Here is a 25,969-nt window from a genome sequence, read left to right as displayed (position 1 = left end):
TTGAACTGTAGAAGTATTGTAAGGAAAGGAATAGAATTAAGTAATTTAATAGATATATATTTACCAGATATTGTAATAGGAGTTGAATCATGGCTGAGAAATGATATAATGGATGCAGAAATTTTCTCACGGCACTGGAGTGTGTTACATGTAATTAATCTCATAATAGAACCGTATTGAGGACAATATATTAAATGCGGCACCCCCTCCACGAATACCCGACCCGCCTAAGGAATCGGTCACCCCTCCTCCTCACATGACTCACTCCCCGCCTCTACGTATACATACATACAATACTAGAAGCAGCAATAAGGTTACTCGCCAGTTTGATTCACGCAGCCAACGTTAGTGAACACCTCACACTAGTCCCAAGGGTAAGCCTCCTTTTTTTTAAAAATATATATAACATAACTTTATTTTTCCTCCCTTTTTCATTCCAGATTTCTAACTCCAATTGTGCCATAATCTGCTCCCTCCATCTCTGGTTTGCTGGAACTCTCCCTACTTTCAAGTTATAGTTACTTTTTAACGAGTCTACATTGGTGTCCTACGTTGTATAAGATTAATTCTACTGCTAGCGTGTAAATACGGACTAGTTCAACTTGTATTTCCTTCTGGCATTGTGTTGGCTCTCCTACAGAATTCCTAACTACTGAAGTTCACGCCATTTCAACCTTAGTGTCGTCGCCATGCGCCTTTTAACTGACTCGGCTTGACTCGTACTATTCAATAAACTCTATTTCAACTTTTGTTTTGCTCAATTTTAGAACTCCATAGTCAATAATTAATCCACGCTTCACGCATTGACATATATTTTAAGATCCACTATATCTATATCTTTTTACTTTAACAACCTCATGTTTGTTTTAACTTTATAGACTGCCATCGTTCAAAGTATTCCTCTACAAATGCTTGCTGTTAATCTGTAAATATTGTTATAATTTCAAGTCTAGTGTTATCATTTTACTTTTTATTATGGCTTTGTTACTCTTTTAACAATTTTTATCATTCAGCTCAGGGCCCTGACCTAATCTTTGTAAATTAAGGCTGATGATGTTCGCTATGTCGAACGAAACATGTTCCTTTATTTAAGACACCTCATGATTATTTTATAATTCAATGAGTAATATAATGTATTGAGTAGGTGGTTGTTATTAAAAGGATTTTATAATTTTAATATACTGGAGTGTGTATCGTAGAGATAGGATAGGAAGGGTGGGAGGGGGTGTGTTCATTCTGGTGAAAGAAGAATTTGTAAGCTACGAAAAAGTTAAAGATGAGACACATAAAATTCTAGGTGTAAGGCTCATTTCTAAAGATAATAGGCAACTTGATATATTTGGAGTGTACAGATCGGGAAAGGGTAGCACTGACGCGGATTCGGAATTATTTGATAGGATAGTCAGCTATGTGGGAAACGGCATGGAAAGAAATGTGATTGTAGCGGGAGATCTGAATTTGCCAGATGTCAATTGGGAAGGAAATGTGAACGACAGGAAGCATGACCAACATATGGCAAACAAGTTAACATGGGAAGGACAGCTGATTCAGAAAGTGATGGAACCAACCAGAGGGAAAAATATCCTGGATGTCGTGCTGATAAAACCAGATGAGCTCTATAGGGAAACTGAAGTAACAGATGGTATTAGTGATCATGAAGCTGTTTTTTTGGTAGTTAAAAATAAATGTGACAGAAAGGAAGGTCTTAAAAGTAGGACTGTTAGGCAGTACCATATGGCTGATAAAGCAGGCATGAGGCAGTTTCTAATAAGTAATTATGATCGGTGGAAAACGGTAAATAAAAATGTAAACAGGCTCTGGGATGGGTTTAAAGAAATTGTTGAGGAATGCGAAAACAGGTTTGTACCATTAAGGGTGGTAAGGAATGGTAAAGACCCACCTTATTATAATAGAGAAATAAAGAGACTAAGAAGGAGGTGCAGACTGGAAAGAAATAGAGTTAGAAATGGCTGTGGAAGTAAGAAGAAATTGAAGGAACTTACTAGAAAATTGAATCTAGCAAAGAAGGCAGCTAAGGATAACATGATGGCAAGCATAATAGGCAGTCATACGAATTTTAGTGAAAAATGGAAGGGTATGTATAGGTATTTTAAGGCAGAAACAGGTTCCAAGAAGGACATTCCAGGAATAATAAATGAACAAGGGGAGTGTGTTTGTGAGGATCTTCAAAAGGCAGAAGTATTCAGTCAGCAGTATGTAAAGATTGTTGGTTACAAGGAAAATGTCGATAGAGGAGGAGACTAAGGCCAAAGAAGTAATAAAATTTACATATGATAACAATGACGTTTACAATAACATACAAAAGTTGAAAACTAGAAAAGCGGCTGGAATTGATCAGATTTCTGGGGATATACTAAAGACAATGGGTTGGGATATAGTACCATATCTGAAGTACTTATTTGATTATTGTTTGGTCGGAGGAGCTATACCAGATGAATGGAGAGTTGCTATCGTAGCCTCTGTGTATAAAGGAAGAGGTGATAGACATAAAGCTGAAAATTACAGGCCAGTAAGTTTGACATGCATTGTATGTAAGCTTTGGGAAGGCATTCTTTCTGATTATATTAGACATGTCTGCGAAATTAATAACTGGTTCGATAGAAGGCAATTCGGTTTTAGGAAGGGTTATTCCACTGAAGCTCAACTTGTAGGATTCCAGCAAGATATAGCAGATATCTTGGATTCTGGAGGTCAAATGGACTGTATCGCGATTGACCTGTCTAAAGCATTTGATAGGGTGGATCATGGGAGACTACTGGCAAAAATGAGTGCAATTGGACTAGACAAAAGAGTGACTGAATGGGTTGCTATATTTCTAGAAAATAGATCTCAGAGAATTAGGGTAGGTGAAGCTTTATCTGACCCTGTAATAATTAAGAGGGGAAGTCCTCAAGGCAGTATTATCGGACCTTTATGTTTTCTTATATATATAAATAATATGAGTAAAGGAGTGGAATCGGAGGTAAGGCTTTTTGCGGATGATGTTATTCTCTATAGAGTGATAAATAAGTTACAAAATTGTGAGCAACTGCAGCGTGACCTCGAAAATGTTGTGAGATGAACAGCAGGCAATGGTATGATGATTAACGGGGTTAAAAGTCAGGTTGTGAGTTTCACAAATAGGAAAAGTCCTCTGAGTTTTAATTACTGCGTTGATGGGGGTGAAAGTTCCTTTTGGGGATCATTGTAAGTATCTAGGTGTTAATATAAGGAAAGATCTTCATTGGGGTAATCACATAAATATGCTTGTAAATAAAGGGTACAGATCTCTGCACATGGTTACGAGGGTGTTTAGGGGTTGTAGTAAGGATGTAAAGGAAAGGGCATATAAGTCTCTGGTAAGACCCCAACTAGAGTATGGTTCCAGTGTATGGGACCCTCACCAGGATTACCTGATTCAAGAACTGGAAAAAATCCAAAGAAAAGCAGCTCGATTTGTTCTGGGTGATTTCCGACAAAAGAGTAGCGTTACAAAAATGTTGCAATGTTTGGGTTGGGAAGAACTGAGAGAAAGAAGAAGAGCTGCTCGACTAAGTGGTATGTTCCGAGCTGTCAGCGGAGAGTTGGCGTGGAATGACATTAGTAGACGAATAAGTTTGAATGGTGTTTATAAAAGTAGGAAAGATCAGAATATGAAGATAAAGTTGGAATTCAAGAGGACAAACTGGGGCAAATATTCATTTATAGGAAGGGGAGTTAGGGATTGGAATAAATTACCAAGGGAGACGGTCAATAAATTTCCAATTTCTTTGAAATCATTTAGGAAAAGGCTAGGAAAGCAACAGGTAGGGAATCTGCCACCTGGGCGACTGCCCTAAATGCAGATCAGTATTGATTGATTGATTGATTGATTGATTGATTGATTGATTGATTGATTGATTGATTGATTGATGTTTAGACTTTATCCCATCTAATATGGATGGTTCTTTGTATTGAAAAGGAGGACAGTATAAGACTTTTTTATTTGTAAAGTGATATCAATCAATACAGAATGAGATTTATAAAATGCAATTAATGGGGAACACACTATCGAAGTTTCACTGTATTATAATGCTAAAAAAATGTTGTTCACAATCAGATAACAAATTACCTTAACAAACACAAACTACGCGACAAATACCAAGCAAGATTTAGATCTAACCACAGCACCACAACAACACTACTAAAAGTACAAATGAAGTTCAAGTAGAAATGGAAAATGGACAAATAACTTCCGGTGTACTTTTAGACATAAGTGAAGCATTTCACTGTGTATAGAAGGAAATATTATTAACTAAGCTGATAGCGCTAAGATTTTCTTCAAGTACACTAATGTGACTACACTCCTATTTAATTGGGCAGAAGCAGTGTGTTTTAGTATGTATGAAAGTATTACTCTGGCAACAAAATAAAGTTGGCGTAGTTCAGGGCAGTGTTCTAGTACTACTGATATCCAACTAGACATTGTTTTTTACAAGTTGCTTTACATGCACTGACACAGATAGGTCTTATGGCGATGGGATAGGAAAGGGTTAGGAGTAGGAAGGAAGCAGCCGTGGCTTTAATTAAGGTACAGCCCCAGCATTTGCCTGGTGTGAAAATGGGAAACCATGGAAAACCATTTTCAGGGCTGCTGACAGTGGGGTTCAAACCCACTATCTCCTGATTGCAAATTCACAGCTGCTCACCCCTAACCGCATGGCCAACTCGCTTGGTAAACTAGACATAAACAACCTAAAAGACAACCTGGAATACATAAAAGACGGAGTAAAAAAAAAAGTATCTTAAAGACAATCCATTCAAATCACAAGCAATCATAATAGAATCCAAAAATAAATAATACCAAACTGAAAAGTGTTAAAATTCCTCCAATCTTATTTCAGGCAAAACCAATAAAAAAATAAACAAAACTGTACAGATCCTTGGCATCATTTCTGATAAGCACTTAAACTTGACATAGCACACCATGAAAAATTGCAAGTGAGTTTTCTTTTCTTTGCATTTTCTTAAAAGTTTATGGGATTTCCTTCACTAATACAAAAAAGTTATTTGTTCAGAGCTTAATTCCACCCATCTTTAATTATGGTGATACGATATACAACCACCTAAACACCACACTTAGTGCTAAACTTCAGTGGGCTTTTAATAGATGCGTCCATTTTATATTAAATATGCCCAGGTATTGCCATATATATTCTTGTCTTGAGCAGTTGGCTTGGTTATATTTGGCAGAGAGAAGAAACCTTGTTGGTCTCGCTTGTCCACGATATCCTCCGTACAGGCACAGCAAGTTATCTGATAAAATATCTTAAATACTTGTCATCCTCAAACAGTATTCCTACGAGGTCAGAAACTTTCCCAATTCACCGCATGGAAAGTTACGGCAATTCATTCACATCTCCAAAAATAGGCTCTCAGAATTCCCTTCTGGCTGTAATTGGAGATACTGTATATACAGTAGAAATGTGTTTAAAAAGACATGTTGTAAATGGTACATAAACTTAAGGAATTAGTAAATTTAGTAGTAAATGTCAGATTTTTATCTTTTGTTTATAAATATTATTTAAGTTTAATTTAATAACTATACATAATTAGGACCCTGCAGTTTGTATAATGTAGCATATAAAAATTAAAAATAAAAATTTGTGTCCTCATCCTGAGGTGGTGCAGCTTTTTCCAGGTACACCCCCAATGGAGGTGAGCTGCATGTACCATTTCAACCACATACCAGCCCTCCTGCCATTCTTAAATTTCTGGCAGTACCGGGAATGGAACCCGGGCCTCCAAGGACGGCAGCTAATAACACTAACCATTACTCTACGGAGGTGGACAATGTAGCATATAAGATTGTTTGACATAACAGTAGGCATCACAGCCTGAACCATGATGAATGAAGAGCGAGCTCATGTGATGGTGGTAGCGTATGAAGATGTGGAGATTGTCCTTGGCCTAGTCATGTTTTTCTGTTGCTTCTTCTTTCCAAACTCACCTGTCCATATGTTTATCCTATTCATGTCCCTATCTTTCTATGTACTGTATGTTTGGCCTGTCATTGTGTATCTCATTTGTTTTTCCTTTCTTGAATATTAAAAGTAAAGACTACCTGGCTAACAGAAGTTGAGGCACACGCCGCATGCTTTTGGTGCCCCATCCATCCAACCAGACCACACAGCACTGCTTGTAAAGGGCTGGATTACTCTCACAAGTCGCTGTGAAGTTTTTGTTGGTGAAATCCATGGCAAGAACCACATGGAGGTTCTTCTGCACTCCTGAAATCACAAGGAAAGCTATTTCTCTTCCAAATCCATGAAAAACAGTGAGTGTTCTTCATGTACTGTTGTTAATAAATTAAATGTAATATATCCTCAGGTAATATACCATCACAGGTAAGAGTTATACAGTGCTCTCATTTTATGAGGAAACTTCCACATCATTCAGCCAGCAGCTGACTTACACTTCCCCAACCAGAGCAGTTAGTTCATAAGAAGCCAGGTGTACAAAGTGATAAAACTAGATTAGAACGGAACCCCGGCTCGCACTTTCATTCATGTCATGCTTGTGGCTAGAAGCAAATTCCATTTAGTAACTACAGAATAAAATAAGTCCACAAATTATTATTTTATTTACTCTTTTCCAAATATATTTATTAAAAATATTGTACATGTATATAGGTTTATTACTCACCATTTCAGATACCGTTGAAAATGATCTTCTTTTGCAGTAAGAATAATTTAAACAAATTATTTGCAACTTTGTGTAACCCCGCTTCCATAGTAGAACAGTATTGCGTATGTTATTTCAGCCTTCAGTTCTTCTATAGTATGGGGATTATTTCAGTAAACATTATCCTTTATGGATCTTCGAAGATAACAATCACAGTAAGTTAGGTCAGCTGATCTAGGGGGCCATAAACCTGTACTAACTATCCGGTCATCAAAAGCTGGATGTAAAGTGTCTATAGAATTAAGAAAAGTAAGGGCTGTGGCACCACCCAGTCCATATCCATAAAGATGGAATCAAGCCTAGTCAGACATAAACTTTACCTGTGGATCCAAATTTCCATTGTAAACACTTACATGAAACCAATTACAGAACCTCAATCTCGCAGCAAAGTCTGATCACTTTGTGGGACAACCCCACAAATATGTTTGTTTCCTGCACTAGATGAGTCAAAATGGGGCTTCAAACCATGCCTGAATATTCCTAAGTTTATCTTCAGTTAAAACATGTCTTTTCTGCTTCCTCTGTACATCACAAACTGAACCTGCTATTCACCACTTCTTCATCAACTTCAAAACATAAAATTTTGTAGGAATGCTAGTGTCAGGATATTTAAGAGCAAATCTCTGAATGCATCTTCTATATCGTTGCTATTCTTTTGCAAGTAACATCCCACCAAATATGTTTGCTGTTCAATTGAATAATTCATTTTCCAATCAATTACATAATACATAAGCAATACGCACAATAATACACAAGCAATAGTCGTACACATGTTCCAGTACAATTCTCATAAGCAACTAACTGCTCCTACACTCGGTCTGGAAGTGGAAGTCGGCCGGCAGCAGAATGATAGAGAAGTTTTTCTCGTAAAATGAGAGCGCAGTACTATTATTATATATTGTCATCAAACAACCCGTATATTTCTTTATAAGAAATAATGTGGTCCAGGTATGTCTTCTACACATTTTTATTCCATCTTAAACAACAGCTATGTGAAATAGTATAACTCTTTTTTCAAGATTGAATCTTGTAAAAAGTTTATTGAAGAATTCCTGCTCTGAATAGTACATGTAACATAAGTCGTGCAGAGTTTACCTTAGACCCTGGTTTTCACAGTTTTGATTTTGTAATGCCTTAGTTCGTCAGCTAGGCATATCCTTTGTTTTGGAAGCAATTCCTTTTATTAACCTTTTGTGTAAGTGTAAACTTTAATTTTTTCTTCCGAGTTGCCTCCAGTAATTCCGCTTCAATTTAGTGTACACCTGTTGAGCTATGCGTCCCTCACTGATTTGTATTAGGAGAGGACAGGATTCTGTGATTAAGATGGCGGACAGTATGGAAGCGCGAATCGAATGTGCTATAAGAAGTTTAGTGAACATCGCAGAAGCAGGAGGCTACCTACGCAAAGACGTAAAGGAAAACATACATCAAGCGGTGAGTGTCATCAGGGAATGTTTTATAGCAATGAAATGTGCCATAGGCGATAAGAACGAGTGTAAGGAAATGCCATAAAATGAGGTTAAGGAAAAACAATCTTATCAGATAGAAGGGGGAACAGACAGTCAGTCAGAGGGACAACTAGCGACATCTGTTGGCTCAACGCATGAAACTACAAGCCATAACAGCCTGAGCCTGACACCTAGCACCCAATCAGGACAACTAGCGTCATCTGTTGATTCGACGCATGAAACTACAAGGAGTAGCAGCCTGAGCCTGACACCTAGCACCCAATCAGGACAACTAGCGACATCTGTAGGCTCAACGCATGAAACTACGAGGAGTAGCAGCATGATCCTGACACCTAGCGGGAAAAGCCAGTACGGAGCAGACAGTCGATCAGAGGAACAGTTAGAGAAACCTACCGACCCAACTCAAGACACTGCAAGCGGCAGCGACCCGAACCTGACACCTAATGGGGAAAATCAGTATGAAGAAGACAGACGACCGAAGAGACAACTAACAACATCTGTTGGACCAACACGGGAAACTGCATGTAGCAGCAACCTAAATCCGACACCTAGCGGGGAGACCCAATACAGAGAGGACGGCAGGAAGGCAATCACTCGACAAGAAGGACAGATAGTGACAACTACAGACTCGGCGCACGAAGCCACAAGCACAAATAATGCAAACCCGACATCTAACGGGGAAATACAATACGGAGAAGATAGCCGCAAGAAATCAAGCGACAACCCGCTTGAAGCAGATCTCAATAGTCGGAACGCACCTGCTACCACAGATACAGCACAGCATAGAGGGAGCAATGGTAGCAAGTCAACGACAGACATAGAGCAAACCAGAGACGACAATAGTGACAGGTTGGAGACGCAAGTGGGCCAAGTAAGCAAGGGCGACAAAGTACTTAAAGATGAGGAGTTGGAAGAAAACATTATGGAAAAAATCAACCGGCAACTACAAACCATGATGGAGGATATCACAAACAGCATTAAAACGTTAATAAAGGAGGAAATAAGGAATGAAACCGGAAGATCAATGACATCACAACAAACGGATGCAAACACACCGGAAGCAATAAACTCTATCACAGAGGAGAGGAGAGAATACGAAGTAAGGGAAGAAGAACGCAAGACAAGACAAACATACTCAAGACGAACAATACAATCCAAGGAGGAAATAGCGATTGAGATGGTTACCGAAACCGAAAGAAATGCTAAACCCAGTGCGGATGAAAACATAAAGCGGAGGGAAGAAGAACGACAGTGGACGAGAGTGATGAGAGGAAGAAAGGGACCCAGGAGCAGACGAGTATCGGAGGAGGAAGGAGAAAAAGAAACAAGAGAAAGGATAAGGGGCACAAGACAAGGGGAAAGCAAGCTGAAAGCAGTGCAGGGAGACGCGTGGCTATATCTGGGAAATCTGACCCCGGAAACCACGGAAGAAGACATAGAAGAATACCTAAAGGAAACTGGGGTGTCTGGAACACTAAACTGTCGAATTGTTAGTGACACCAATACCAGGAGAGCATTCAAAATAGGCATCCCAATGAAAGAACATGACAAAGTATATGAGGGGGCATTTTGGCCAAAGGACGTCATATGCCGGCCCTTTCGAGATCCCTGGAGGTACAGGAATAGATCACAGGATGGAACCGGATCAAGTGAAAGTTCTCAACAGGAACGTAGAAGGGCTAGAAGGCCTATTAAGACAGATGCCGAGAGACATTTTCAGTGAGTTCGACATCTGTATACTGACAGAGACATTCATTACCGCAGAATCAAAGTGTAAAGTGAAAGGATTCTATAACATTCATGCATTTGCGAGGAAAGGCGATAGAGGAAGGCCGTCAGGTGGAATAACATGCCTAATCAACTCGAAATTTACCCCCTTTGAAACAATTCTCAAGGAGGAGAATCAATTGGTGATTAAAACAAAAATAGGAACACTAGTAGGCGTATACTACAGACCAGAGTACAGCGCAGTAGACATAGTAGACGGTATACAGAGAGCATTAGACACTATACAGGCGAATGAAAGAGTGATTATTGCAGGCGACCTGAACTGCCCAATAAATAAAGCAAATAACAAAGTGGAAATAGTACTGGACTATCTGCTAGGGGAAGGGCTCACGTTAGTGAACGACAAAAAGGCACTCACATACATATGCCACAATGGAGGAAGCGCCATAGACCTCACACTCATTAGAGGTTTCGATGCATTGGAGCATAACGTCCTAATAAGAAATGAGGCAGCGTTAATCAGGAAACATATACCAGTAAGAACGACACTCAAGACAAACACACACATGAATAAACAAATAAAAACAAAAAGGATACAAAGAAGGTTGGACCCACATATGCTCCAGGAGAACACCGGTAAGATACCACGCATACTACAAGATATCAGCGAGGGAAATCTGGATGAGGCCATAGCAGGAATAATGGAATTCATCGAAGAAGGAAATGCACCAAGGGAGGACACCAGGAAAGCGAAAAAATGGTTCGACAAGGAGTGTTACATTGGAAGGCAAATTACACTAGAATAATTGCACATAGCTAGGAGAACGAAAGACAAAAGAGACTTGGAATGCTACCAGACAGCGAGGAAGAAATTCAAGGCGCTACTAAAGCTGAAAAAACGTGAATTTAGGGCAAAGGAAGACAAAAAGCTTGTAAAGGATGCTGAGAAGAACCCTTATAAGGCACTCAGACCACGGCAGCCGCGATTTCCAGCAGACATACCCATGGAGACCTGGGAGAATCATATGAGAGGTGTGTTAGCCCTTAAGGAAACCAGACCGAAGTTAGAGGAGAGGAAAGTGATAGAAAGAACTACAATCTTCACAAGTGAGGAAGTGAGAAAGGCCATCTCAACAAGCAAGGTAAACAAGGCACCGGGAATAGACAGACTTTGCGCAGAGCATCTAAAAGCTACATTACCGTACCTAGAACCAGTGTGGACAATGCTAATGAACAAATGCGTGGAATCTGATAACATACCTAATGCATGGCGGAAGGCAGTCATAAAGATGCTATATAAAGTACAAGGGGACACAAGCAAACCAGAATCTTACAGAGGGATAGCCCTGGAGTCGGTGGCATTTAAAATACTCACCAAACTATTAGCACAGAAAATAAGTAACCTGATGGAACCACTGTTACCTGATGAACAATTTGGATTCCGGAAAGCGAGATCCACCCTGATAGCGGCGAGCTGCCTGCTAAAGGACATACAAGAAAGAACACAAGCCCACGGGAAGAAGTATGTCATCTTCATTGATTACACCAAAGCCTTTGACACTGTCAATAGAAGGAAATAAATCGAGAAGCTGGAAAGCCTCGTCGGACGATCGGATATGACGAATTTAATAGCTAATATACTAGCGGCAAACCAAGTGCAAATCAGTGACGGGGTATCCCAATCAGACTGGATAGATCAGACCATCGGAGTGCTACAAGGGGACCCCTTGAGCCCTTTATTGTTCAATGCGCTGACCCAGGATCTCCCTACAAAAATCAAAGAGGGAGCACAAAATGTAAGCATATACATATATGCAGATGATATGGCACTAGCCGCTGATAACATAAAAGATTTGCAAAATGGAATGGAGCTTGTCACGCAATGGGCGGATGACAACGAGCTAAGGATGAATCTAAAGAAGACAGAATTAATGGTATTCAGGAGAGGAGGACACTTATCGAAAGGTGACTACATTGTATGTGGGGGACACACATAAACACCGATAAACCAGTTCACGTATCTAGGGATCACACTACAAGTCTCCGGGACGACCTTCTCAGTACACATAAGAAGAGATTAGCTGCTGCACTTAGAAGCATAAGTGAAATCAAACATCTGCAAAAAATGTCGCTGGAGACGGCCATGAAACTTTTCCAAGTCAAAGTGCTACCAACGCTCACATACGGATTAGAAGTAATATGGGATTACCTAACATGTAAACAGCTACGAGAAATGGAAAGCATGAAACCGAGATATCTTAAGAGGGTCCTAGGGGTATCTAAATTCACCCGATCCCGGTACGTATATGTCTTAGCACGGGAAACCTTCTTGATAGAGGATTTATGATTACAAATGCCTCTACAGCAAACTCCGGCATACGAGGAGTTGTTACGAGAACTACGAGAGAAAAGGGACTCAATCGAGGAAAGCTTTGACAGTACAGACGCACTGATAAATAAGGATTGGATGAAAGAGGAATATGAGTTGAGACATTTGGTGACACGCTTTGCAATACACGGCTTTCATCACCATATCTGTGCCAAGAAGTCCTACCACCGGGCCAGCCAGGAGTGTGTATGTGTACTGTGCAAAGAACAGTGTGATACATATCACGTTATGAAGTGCAAGAAGAGAACAGTCTCTCTGAAGCAATTTTGCTCTGAACAAAGTGCTCCTTAAGCGAATTGTAATTTAATTGATGTAATATGTAAATTTTGCACATTGTGCGCAATAAAATTATTATTATTTCTCCAATTATGTTGTCACCTGCAAGTTTCTCCAGGTGCAACAATGTTATATTCCACCATGTTAAACCTGGAAGCAGTGTGATTAGATTTTAAAATATAAAATAAACTTACTATCAGCAAAGAACGAAGCAGCACTACCAACAAAGCCTTCCTGTGCTGCTATGTCTTTCAATGGAGAAATAATTGGCTCCATTTCCTCAACATTGTACAGGCCTGGTACCTGAAATGTGAGAAAAAAGTGACACGGGTAAGATGGAAGCCATTTTTCTTCAAAACTAATTCAGTATAACATAAATTTAGAAAATACTGTACCTGAGAAAGGAAACATTTATTAACATATTATACATAAAAAAGATACCATTAATTAAAAACAGAATGAAATGTCTTGTTCTTGAAATATCATCACCACGCTCGATAGCTGCATTCGCTTAAGTGCGGCCAGTATCTAGTAATCGGGAGATAGTGGGTTCGAGCCCCACTGTCGGCAGCCCTGAAGATGGTTTTCCGTGGTTTCCCATTTTCACACCAGGCAAATGCCGGGGCTGTACCTTCATTAAGGCCACGGCCGCTTCCTTCCAATTCCTAGCCTTTCCTATCCCATCGTCGCCGTAAGACATATCTGTGTCGGTGTGATGTAAAGCAAATAACAAAAATATGTATATATATCATCATCAGAGGGGTATAAACAGAATTTAAACATAGATGTTTTTACATTTCTTAATAATATTCCAATTCATCATATATTTAAAAAAAAGTTAAAAGTGTGATTTGATAGAATCTGATGATGCTTTTTCTAAAATGAAACATGTTATTCTGTTTTGTGGTTTTTACAATTTACATCACACTGATACAGATAGGTCTTATGGCAATGATGGCACAGGGAAGGGCTAGGAATAGGAAGAGTGATCATGGCCATAATTAAGGTAAAGCCCCAGCATTTGCCTGGTGTGAAAATGGGAAACCATGGAAAACCATCTTCATGGCTGCTGATTGTGGTTCAAACTCACTACTGCCTGAATGCAAGCTCACAGCTGCCGTTTTTAATTAACAGTATCTTTTTCAGGTATTTTATAAATTTATATAATGCTGAATTAGTTTTGACAGCTGAAGAACCTCAAAGTTATAACAAAATAAATAGATAAGTTATTCTCTAATATAGATAATAATTCTTTGTCCGACTCTTTGGCTGAATGGTCAATGTTGAGGCCTTCAGTTCAGTAGGGTCCCGGGTTTGATTCCCGACCGGGTCAGGGATTTCAATCATGTCTAATTTATTCTTCTGGCTCGGGGACTGGCTATTTGTGTTTGTCCCAACACTCTCCTCTTCAAATTCAGATAATACACCACACTACCAACCACCACAGAGCACGCAATAGTAATTACATCCCTCCTCATAGGGTTGGTGTGAGGAAGAGCATCCAGCTGTAAAACATGGCCAAATCCATATGTGCAACATAGTTCGGTGTGCAGAAAGGCAGTGAAGAGGAAAAAGAAGATAAATTTCCTGAGCCATAAAATGATGCATACTTATGTATACAGAGTCCCTTCCTGTAACTGACAGCTCCATCATGTTCTCATAAGATGCATTTCACTGAAGATACTCATATCTTTCTTTCTTTCTTTCTTTATTTCCTTAAGTTACGAGCAAACATGACACTACATTGACTTACACTCAAACAACATCAAGTATAATAGGGGTTCTAACAATAAATTCTACTGGAAGGAAAAAATAGATCTGGAAGAAGAGGCATTAATTAGGAGAATATGACAGTGTGTGTGTGAACATGTGAAGATTCTTACTCTTTTATATTTTCAGGTTTGTCCTTGACACTTCTTTCTGTTGATCTGCCTACACTTGCTACGGATGTTATATAAAAACTGAACAGTGTCAGAAGTGTAGGTAAATTTGACAACACTGACCAGGTTATGGTTCTGTGTTGCCTTTGCTGATGAGACCTAGTGTTTACAGTGCGCTATGTCTTCTAGTAGAGACTAGATCAAACTTGTTACTTTAATTGATCTGTCTCAGTCTCATTCTTGGCTCTGACGATATGAAAGTGACCGAGGTACGAATTGTGCTAGTAACACCATTCCTTATGTAGCCAATCCTTAAAATGATTAGTGTGAAAATCTCAGTCATAGGGTCGGTTGGTACACACATTTCAGTGGGCTTGGTAGACTGATATGTGATTATATGAGTATTATTCAGTAGTACGTTTTCTCGCTTAACACATTCTTTTTTCCTTGTCCCCTGAAGAAACACCTTAATATCTCTCTCTCTCTCCCCCCCCCCCGTGATCAAAAGTGTCCGGACACCTGGCTGAACATGATGTACAAGTTCATGACGCCCTCCATTGGTAATGCTGGAATTCAATATGGTGTTGGCCCACCCTTAGCCTTGATGACAGCTTCCACTCTCGCAGGCATACGTTCAGTCAGGTGCTGGAAGGTTGCTTGGGGAATCAAAGCCCATTCTTCACGGAGCGCTGCACTGAGGAGAGGTAGCGATGTCGGTCGGTGAGGCCTGGCACAAAGTCAGCGTTTCAAAACATCCCAAAGGTGTTCTATTGGATTCAGGTCGGGAGTCTGTGCAGGTCAGTCCATTACAGGGATGTTATTGTCGTGTAACCACTCTGCCACAGGCCGTGCATTATGAGCAGGTGCTCGATCGTGTTGAAAGATGTAATTGCCATCCCCTAAGTGCTCTTCAACAGTGGGAAGCAAGAAGGTGCTTAAAACATCAATGTAGGCCTGTGCTGTAATACTGCCACGCAAAACAACAAGGGGTGCAAGCCCCCTCAATGGAAAGCACGACCACCCCATAACACCACTGCCTCCGAATTTTACTGTTGGCACTACACATGCTGGCAGATGACGCTCAGTGAGCATTCGCCATACCCACACCCTGCCATTGGATCGCCACATTGTGTACCATGATTCATCACTCCACACAATGTTTTTCCACTGTTCAATCGTCCAATGATACGCTCCTTACACCAAGCGAGGCGTCGTTTGGCATTGACCTTCATGATGTGTGGCTTATGGGCAGCCGCTCGACCATGAAATCCAAGTCTTCTCACCTCCCGCCAAACTGTCATAGTACTTGGAGTGGATCCTGATGCAGTTTGGAATTCCTGTGTAATGGTCTGGATAGATGCCTGCCTATTACGCTTGAAAACCCTCCTCAACTGTCGGCGGTCTCTGTCAGTCAACAGACGAGGTTGGCCTGTACACTTTCGTGCTGTACGTGTCCCTTCACGTTTCCACTTCACTATCACATCAGAAACAGTGGACCTAGGAATGTTTAGGAGTGTGGAAATCTCGCGTACAGACTTCTGGACCGACTGACCGACCGACCAACAAATAAATAAATCAACAAACAAACAAACAAACAAACAAACAAACAAACAAACAAACAAACAAACAAACAAATAAATGTGTAAATTAATTAATTAATTGATTAATTAATTAATTGTTCCACAGACTGTTAACAGATGCCACTTTACTAACTTAATAGTCTGGGTTGAATCAAGCTTATGCAGGAATGAGGGAAAGTTCTAAGACCAGCACATTTCAAACATATAATAGTTCACCACCCAGCCACAGTAGGGGCCTATGCCAATTATGTGGCTTTTCCTCCAAGTTAAGGTAGCGTATCTAAAGTACTGTATTATATATAAGCAGTGGCTCAATGTTCTTTCAATCTTTGCTTAGTAGTTCTAAATTACTCATCCATGACTCTCAGGTTATTATTCAGGTAAGGTAAAACATTTTGACTTTCATTCTTTAGCATTAAATAAGAAGCTGATGAATGATATTGACATTTCAAAGAACTTCCTAGATTTGAGAAACGTGTTCTTTGGAACAGTTACAAAATTTTCTAGATTGTTCGTTTTGATACTGAAGTAGGAGCTAAGCAACATACCACTTATCAGAAGAAGAGTAGAGGACAGTGTATTAAGTGTCTTACCTGACTTAGCTGTATCATTGTCATCAACATCATCTAGTTCCTTGGCTGGATCGTTAGCATACTGACCTCTGGTTCAATTCCTAGTCAGGCTAGTCTACTAATGATTTAACTATCAGAACACCATACATGCATACAATTCTAGGCATTCATATCAGATGAATTTACCCAAGTGTAGAGTACTCGACACGTAAGGCTATAAACTAAAAAGCAAATGTCGCCACCCTATTCTCTTTTCTTTGTGTGGCTCATCACTGCTCCCAACTTGACTAGTTAAATACTGAAATCATGAGACATAACCATCAACAAACTAACCTCAATATAAGTATCAATAATGGAGGTTCCCTTACCCAAGTAAATGATCGATCAAGATATTCAAAATTATGTCGGTTTTCAAGCTCACTGAGGAAGTACGGAAATAAACACGTTCTCTCTCAGCCTCACTCAGTTTAATGTTATGTATTTCTGCTTTCATTTTGATATATGCATTACTATAACCAAATTCTTGAGTGTTTACCTGGTGTAAATAATTCAGCCCCCTTCATAAAATTTAAGTCTGCAAACCGTACCAAAGTCATGACATGACAAGGTTAGGTTAGGTCAGGTCAGGTCAGGATGATAATGAAGTTTCCTTACATTTTAACTGAATTGACCTTTATAGAGGAGGTAGTGTTGGCTTCCTTTTTTGGAGGAGTTCTTACAGATTTTTCTTGCTTCTTATACATCCTAACTGAATTCTATACCTAGGAATTGGATGAAATAAGACCACGATAATAAAATGCTGCAATCAAGATTTAACACCAACTATATTATTCAATGCATTATCTGAACATACCACAATTCTACTTACTTGGTATTATCCAAATAGATATACAATCCTACAGAAAAAGTAAAACATGCTTTACTTATACTTGCAAATGTAATAGTAGTGACTCTCACAACACAGCAGTGGCAGTAGGTATAAACTCGCAAGCCATGAAAAAAATATGACTATATAGTGCCAACATGCAAGAAGAACAGTAACTGTAAGATGTAGTATTGGCAAGTAAGGTCCCTAAACTGTATGGTTAGCGACAATGAATCAAACCCAATGGTTAGAAAATAACAATAAATCACTACCTTCAGTATTAATACGAGAGAAAGAGTAAGGTTGTTCCCTTAGTGTACTCGTTTACATGCCTATTAGTATACACTGTGCAGAACTCAAACTATCTTAGGAATAAAATGTTTTTAAAATAAAATACAAAGTGAATTTCAAATTCTGCCATTAAAAGCTCGTAGGAAGGGCCTTTGCAAATGGTTGTTGGTCAATCCAAAGTGCACCATTGCCAACTGCATGGAAGTTGACTATAGTGACTATAGTATCTGTAAAAGGTGTCTACCGGGCGACTTGGCCGTGCGCGTAGAGGCGCGCGGCTGTGAGCTTGCATCCGGGAGATAGTGGGTTCGAATCCCACTGTTGGCAGCCCTGAAGATAGTTTTCCGTGGTTTCCCATTTTCACACCAGGCATTTGCTGGGGCTGTACCTTAATTAAGGCCATGGCCGCTTCAACTCCTAGGCCTTTCCTGTCCCATCGTCGCCATAAGACCTATCTGTGTCAGTGCGACATTAAGCCCCTAGCAAAAAAAAAAAAAAAAAGGGTCTATATCATCAAAATGGTAATGCCTTTCATGGTTTTTGGTTTTAATAAAACTCCACTTAACCAAACTAAAGTGGGCAGAATCATTTTGGAAAATACATTTTTTCTTATAAACCATGGGGATTATTGTTAGAGTGAAAAGGACAAATATTTTGTAATCAACTTTTTGTTACATCTCATGTTTGTTAATTACACTAGCCAACATGACTTTGCGGTAAAATAGAAAATATGACATTCTTATAGAAATCGCTGCCCTGATTCCGCAAATGATGCTATTTTTTTCCTATCATGTCTAGTTTTGACGCAATTCAGTGTTTTAGTATCTGCATGAATTCGTAAGATGTAATGTTGAGAGATGTTCTCGCGCAACTTTATTTTTAGAATATAATTATGTAATTTGATTTGTTATTGTTTGCATTTTATTATAGGTTTATTGCTGTCTAAAGTTTCATTTTGTAGTTGGGGGTTTCCTGGTAAATTCATAACAAACTCCCCCAGATACGCAATAGACCACGAGATATGTAGGATTGAAGATAAGACAGTTCAGCGTTTGTCTTTCATCTTAGACCACTTGAATGAACAGACGTGTTACAAGCCCCAGCCCTTATGCAATGTTTATGATGGACTGATAAAGCAGTTTCCTTGCAAAGATAACAGTCCAAAAGTATTATACTCACGAAGACGAACTTTTATTTTGTACGGATGTTTCAAATCTTCTACGTCAACTGGGAGTGAAAGAGTATGATCCTAGTAACTGGCGCGGTTTTATTGACTCTTCTAAAAGAAGTTTAATGGCTGTTTTGCTTCATAATACAAATGTTCTGGCATCCGTACCACTTGCATACTCCACAAAAATGTCTGAAACATACGAGACCTTAAAGTTGGTGCTTGAAAAAATTAAATATCACGAGTATGGGTGGCAAATTTGCGGTGATTTAAAGATCATTGGATTGTTGCTGGGACAACAAAAATGCTATACAAAATGTCCCTGTTTCCTATGCGAATGGGATAGCAAGGCATGGGATAAACATTGGGATACAGTGAATTGGCCAGAAAGGAAACAACTTCAACCAGGATCCAAAAATGTCTTGAATGTAAGTCTTATTGATCGTGAAAAAATTCTACTTGCACCCTCGCACATCAAATTAGGATTGATGAAACAGTATGTCAAGGCATTAGATAAGAGTAACCTATGCTTCCAATATTTACCTACTAAATTACACTCGTTATCAGATGCAAAAATCAAAGAAAGCGTATTTGATGAACCACAGATTCGTAAACTGATGAAGGAAAAAATTTCACGGACACGATGACCAAAATCGAGAAAGAAGCATGGAACGCAATCAAGGATGTAGTGACTAAATTCCTTGGCAACATTAAGGACCCTCAATACAAGGAAATTATAAGGAAAATGTTGGTAATGTTTAAGGAACTCGGTTGTAATATGAGCCTTAAGCTTCATATCTGGATTATTTCCCTCCACATTTAGGAGCTGTCAGTGAAGAACAAGGTGAAAGGTTTCATCAGGATCTCAAAGATGCAGAACGACGCTATCAGGGACGTTGGGATGTGAATATGATGGCCGATTACTGTTGGTCGATTGCAAGACGACCCTTCTAGAGATCATTCAGGAACTATAAAAACTCGGAAATTCCACGGAAAACGGGAAAAGATGGAGGTGTGAATCTAACTTGCACATAATGTAAGTAAAAAACTATGTATGTTTAAGCGTGTAATTTTTATTCAAGGTAGGGTTATATTAATTTAAAAGAAACTGTACAGCCGAAACTAAAAAGACGCTTTATGCTTCAGTTTCACGAATTTCAATATACATTAAAAATATAATACAAACCATCTACTTACTTACAAAGCAGCATTTATGTGCATTTAATGCATGCAAAATATGATTACGTTTTGCAAGCTGAAATTTACATTAATACATCAAATTTAATCAATACTAAGTATCAACAATTTTACGTAAGAACAAAATAACATTTTGTAAAATTGCCACTAAACCAGACATGATACGCCAAAACTAATTTTTTTCTCGAATTCTGCGTTAACAAATTCATAAAACCCACCTATTTTTGTTTTTACCGCACAAAAAAAAAAGTTTTTTTTGCAGGCTAGTGTTATTAAAGTATATTTGTTTTTATGGAAAATACTGTATACTTGCATACCAGGTGAATCAGCTGCCCCTACCAATAATGTTTTATGCAAACTGCAGTTTTATAAACATCTTGAAAACATCTTGATTTCTGGTATGCACAGTGAATTTTTAGTAAAATGGATACCTAACCAAATGGCTGGTGGTGATGCAAAAGAATTGTGTATACCAAAAATTTCTTTATGACTCAAAAGTATAACAGATATCTGAAAGCACCACATGCCATTCAAACAAGGAAGATAGAAGGAGTAAAATGAAAGGAACATCTTGGAAGTGAATGCCTACAGAAATAAGTGACAGGATTAAAAAATATTGAATTTGGAACCTAAGAAGCCCAGAATGTCATTCACAGAATGTTCCAGATTACTTCAGGTGATAGAAACTCAAAGCAACAGCAAAGTCAGCATCTACAACAAGCGTGCAAGCAATGAAAGCTGATGGCAATGGTGGTGCCATCTTTAATACTGCTGGCAGTTTGAGCACAATAGATCCAATGATGCTGAACTGTGGAAAGTCAATATACAACAAGATCCACATTTCAAAATTTGTTTCATTTCAACTCGTGCACAACCGCAACTCACAAGATGTTTCATGTAATAAACACCTATGATGGTGTCGTGGACACTACCGGTTCTCTCTTTTAGCATGCCTGGAGCTAATGACATGGAGTTATAACATTTAAACATGCTCATATGCCACAAACCTCAGCCAGAATCTAATCCACTGTCATGGGAACAAGGAAAACACCTAACCAATTGTCACTTATGTTGGTATATCCTATAGAACAAAAAGCAATCATTGCACAAGAACTGAACTAAAAGAGGAACAGATTTAGATTTTGTATTGTACTGGTTACGACCTGTACATGCATATTTTTTTGAGAGTTGATCGTATTTTATCACCACGCGTATTACTCCGTGCAAGCCTGGTTTGTTTACATTCAGCAGGACGAGCAAGCAAGCTGAGAACAGCTGTATGCGTGACGTAGCCGCAGGGGCTAGTTAGATCACCCGCCTGTCATGCCACGTGCAGCTAGCCTGAACTCGTATGTTCCAGATTCAAGCGTCACACCTTCCGGAACATTCGATGGAGAAAACATTTAAAACTCCTATAATAATTGGGGTAGCGACTTGATCAACATATCATCTTAAAGGGAATTACATAAACGTCGCAATGCTTGAATTTCAAGAAAATCCGTCGAGGGATTCAGGAAATAACAGCTTCACGGCATATGTGACGTAATGTCCCCAAACCAAATATAAGGAGGGCTCAATATAGCCTGATATCTCAGTCTATCAGTGACAGTCGAGTAGTTAACGTGGCCCTACTCGCTGCCATTATCGTCGGAAGCTATCTTCGTGTGGTTATAGTCTCACTGAGGAACTCTGAATTTTTCTAAGTCTTAATAAATAAGACTTGCAATATTTACGAGTGCTGAGGAACTCTGAATTTTTCTAAGTCTTTATAAATGGGACTTGTAATATTTACGAGTGTTGAGGAACTCTGAATTTTTCTAAGTCTTTATAAATAAGACTTGTAATATTTACCAGTGATGGACTTTAAATTTTCGCCAGTAATTATTCAAAGACTTGTGATATTTACGAGTGATGAACTCTAACATTATTCAAAATTTTCATGAGCGTAGACTTGTGATTTTCACCAGTGATTATTCAAAGACTTGTCATATTTACCAGTGTTGGACTCTAACTTTTTCACCAGTGATTATTCAAGGACTTGGAATATTCACGAGTGATGAACTCTAAATTTGTCCGAAGTTTCCATGAGCATAAACTTGTGATTCTTGCCAGTGATTACTTAAAAGACTTGTAAATTTTGCCATTGATGAACTATAACATCATTGAAAGTCTTCATGAACACGGACTTGTCATTTCCATGAGTGTTAAAGAGTGAATTCTTGAAAGTCTTTATAAACATTGACTAGTGATTTTACTAATGGTGTGAAAAATAATTATTTAAGGTTTTCATGAACTTTGACTTATCAATTCTGCGATTGACGAAGAACACATTTTCAGAGTTTTGTGGGCATCAACCTCATTGTACTTGGGTAATGTAATTACCCTCAACATCGTCAGGAACCAGCGGAGGTCATCACGAGCATCGGGAACTTGAGGCGTATTCCATGCAACCAACCTAGATGGTCCGTCCGCATCTTGATGGAGTACTTGGGCATCTTCTGGAACGTGTTCCAGCCGGTGCGGCCTGGTGAGCTGGAGACCCGGGCCATTTAAAGGACAATGTGGAAGACAATCCCTATCTACCATGAGGTGATGTGCAATTTATCATGCATTACATGAATAAACTCTTATCAAATCAGATTCAAATTTTTCTTGTAGATAGGACCCTGCCTCCTGTACCAAGTCCTAGCTATTATTCATCCAGTTTAGCCCTGAGAACTATTCCATGCTTGCGTTAAAAATAAATCGTAAAGTTGGGCTCTTTTACTGGTACAGAGAGGAGGGTAATATACATGGCACCCTACACATTGGGGCTCGATAGCTAGGTTAACAGTGCTATCAAGTAATAGACAATCACAACATCCTGGACGTGGTGTTTCTTTTTACAAAGTGAAACTTATGCCCTGGACGTGGCAAACAATTTGTGTTTTATGTGTTCTTTTCATATGGTTGATTTTCTATGTGTTGATATATGCTGAACTGAGTGCTTTTGAACTTTTAAAGTCACTGATATTTCAAGTTATGACTGAAAATTTCTAAGTGTCACATTTTGAGGTATTAAAATTGCCATAAAAATGGATAATATACTTGCAGCAATTGAAGCCCTTAGGCTTAATATGAATGAGGTTAACGCCAATTTAGAGACTAGGCTTACTGCAACATGTGCTAACTTAGAGCGTAATATGAATGAGGCTAACGCCAATTTAGAGACTAGACTTACTGCGACATGTGCTAGCTTAGAGCTACGCCTCGCTGAAAATAATAGCAATCTATCAAGCTTAGCTGAGGCTAATGTTCAAACTAATGCTAATCTTGCCAATGTAGACCAACGTTTAAATAACTTAGCCCAAGCAAATTTTGAATCTAATGCCGAATCTAAAACTACCCTTGCTAACTTGAATAAGCAATTGATTGAATCTAATGCTAAACTAGAACAGTGCTTAGACAATTTAGCGGAATCTAACACCAACTTAGACAGGTGGTTAGCTGAAGCTGAGACCAGGTTAGATAAGCGCTTTACTAAAATGAATGCGAACTTAGAATCTCGTTTTGATCAAGCAAGTGTTAGGATAGAAGAAAGATTCACAGAGTCCCATAAGAAAATTAATGATCGATTCACTGAAATCAACTCTCAGCTAACTCATAATGTCGAAGAAATGAAAAACACTGTTAAAGACCAAGTCATAGAAATTGTTAAGGAGGATTTGAAGAAGGTTCTTCCTTCAGTCCAACAGCTTTCGCAGGACATTGAGAATTTTAAGGCCGAATTTCAGGAGTCACATGGTCAGCTCTTGCAAATGCAGGCTAAAATTGTTTCTGTCCAAGATACTCTTAGGGACACGGTTAAGAAGGACATTTCCAGAGTTGGAAACGAAGTTGCTTTATTAAAAGCCAAGTAGGGCGAGTTTGACAAACGGTTCACTCAGCAAGCCGATAATGCGACCACACAAATTAGTCGTATTTGTAAAGATGTTGGTGAACTTAAAACTGAATTAAAGAACGATGTCAAACAAGTCGAAGGAATAGTCCAACTCCAGTTGGGGGATGTCAAGAGTAATCTCGAACAACTAGCCACTAAGGTCGTTAATCTTGAGTCTCGAGATACGTCCAGACCTATTCATAGTTCGATAGAAGAAGTCGGAGAGACATCATACCAGACAACTATCATTAAAATCCAAGAGGAAAAACCTCCTAAATTCTCCAGTAAAGAAGATTACACGGCTAAAGAGTTTCTAATCAATGTAGCGGAATATTTTCAAAAGCACAAGATTAGTGAGGACAGAAAGCTAAGAACAGTTGCCCGATTATTAGAAGGCAAGGCTCTTTCCTGGTACTCCGTATTCAAATCTAATTTCAAGACATACTCTGACTTTGAGAAAGCTTTAATTGACCGTTTTTGGAACGCAGAAACTCAGCACCTTATCAAACTTCAACTCTATTCGAGAAGGTATAACACCTCCATTAACACCTCTCGATACGCAGATTTTTTATTATCTCAGTTGAAGAAGATGCAGTATTTAGACCCTCCTTTGCCTGAGAAGGAACTCATACAGGTCATTACGTTACAATATCCTTCTCACGTTGAAGAGATCTTAGTAGCAGCGAATATTCAGAACTTAGATCAATTTGATGCTGTATTACGACGTCTTGATACTGCTCATGCGCAGGGTACTTTGAAACCGAGCAAAAGTAAGGACGTAGCCGCCCATCCAGTTCAGGTTAATACTTCTGAACAACCGCGACAAAGTCCCAAACGAGCGGATAGAAGGGAAGAGAGAGATACTCCATCTTCACCTCCGCGGTATAGAGGGTTTAGGAAACGCCCATACCGTGGCCAGACGCCCTACCAAACCAAACCTACTTGGTTAAAACAAGAGAAAAAAACAAGAGAGTAGAGACTCAAACAATTCTGACTTGCACCAACGATGGAAGGAAATGCAGGACTACCTCCATCAGAAGAAACAAGAGGGTCATCAACCTGGAGCGACTTCTCTTGAATACCAAGAATACCATAAAAGAAACAACACCTTTGTTCAAAATCCAGAGTCCACAGGTGCTGTTGCCAAAAAAACACTTAAATTTTTCAGAAATAAGATTGCCTGAAAATGAGGAGGTCGGGTCATTTCATGTAGACATAATAAATTATTGGCACATTGATGACGACTTAGTATTTGAAGACGAATTCCCCATTCGTCAGCATGTTCAACGAAGTTTACCCATCATCAATATTACCATTGGGGAATTTCAAGTATCATCGCTAGTGGACTCGGGAGCGTCCCTAATTTCTGACAAGTTGATAACATTGATCAAGGATCGATATAACCTTCTCATTTTGCCGGTAGCACAAGTTAGGATTAAGGGCATTATTCCTGACAGGAATATCAAATGTAAGCAACAAGTCTTCCTTGAGTTTGCTATCAACGAAGAAGTGTATGAACATATTTTCCTGATAGTCTCGCCTATGAAGTTTAACCTTATCTTGGGTTCAGACTTTCTGTCCAAATATAAGGCTACCATTGACTATTCTGCCAACACTATTCATCTATGTAGGATTGGATCTGTAAAGTTACAGCTGGTTGACGGTGAAGATTTTAGACATCAAGGGATTGATTTATCCCGTACACAAGTCGATGGTGTGATTGGTGATGCTACCCCAGTCGACCAGGTACAGAAAGAAGAGGGTGATCCCGAAGATGAAGAGGGACCCGTATCAATGGAAGATGGTGATCCCAATGAGGAGGGACCCATCGATGAAATTTTGAATGACAATGGGCCTGATTTTCTCACCTACATCTTCAGTGTAACTGAAGCCCCAGATTACCACCCTAACA

General features: G+C 39.2%; 1 protein-coding gene across 1 annotated transcript in view; it reads right to left on the bottom strand.

Annotated features, from left to right (window-relative positions):
* Window positions 1-25,969, bottom strand: part of btv (beethoven) — a 594,436-nt gene that overhangs the window by 163,048 nt on the left and 405,419 nt on the right. The window contains exons 50-51 of the mRNA XM_068226811.1: window positions 12,780-12,888; window positions 6,104-6,269 (exon numbers count right to left, since the gene is read on the bottom strand). Coding sequence (XP_068082912.1) covers window positions 6,104-6,269; window positions 12,780-12,888 — 275 coding nt within the window. The remainder of the gene's footprint in view (window positions 1-6,103; window positions 6,270-12,779; window positions 12,889-25,969) is intronic.

Source organism: Anabrus simplex, chromosome 3 (assembly GCF_040414725.1).
Source record: "Anabrus simplex isolate iqAnaSimp1 chromosome 3, ASM4041472v1, whole genome shotgun sequence".
Taxonomy (NCBI): Eukaryota; Metazoa; Arthropoda; class Insecta; order Orthoptera; family Tettigoniidae; genus Anabrus; species Anabrus simplex.
Note: the sequence above shows the minus strand (reverse complement) of the source record. Positions and strands in the feature narration are given on the sequence as shown.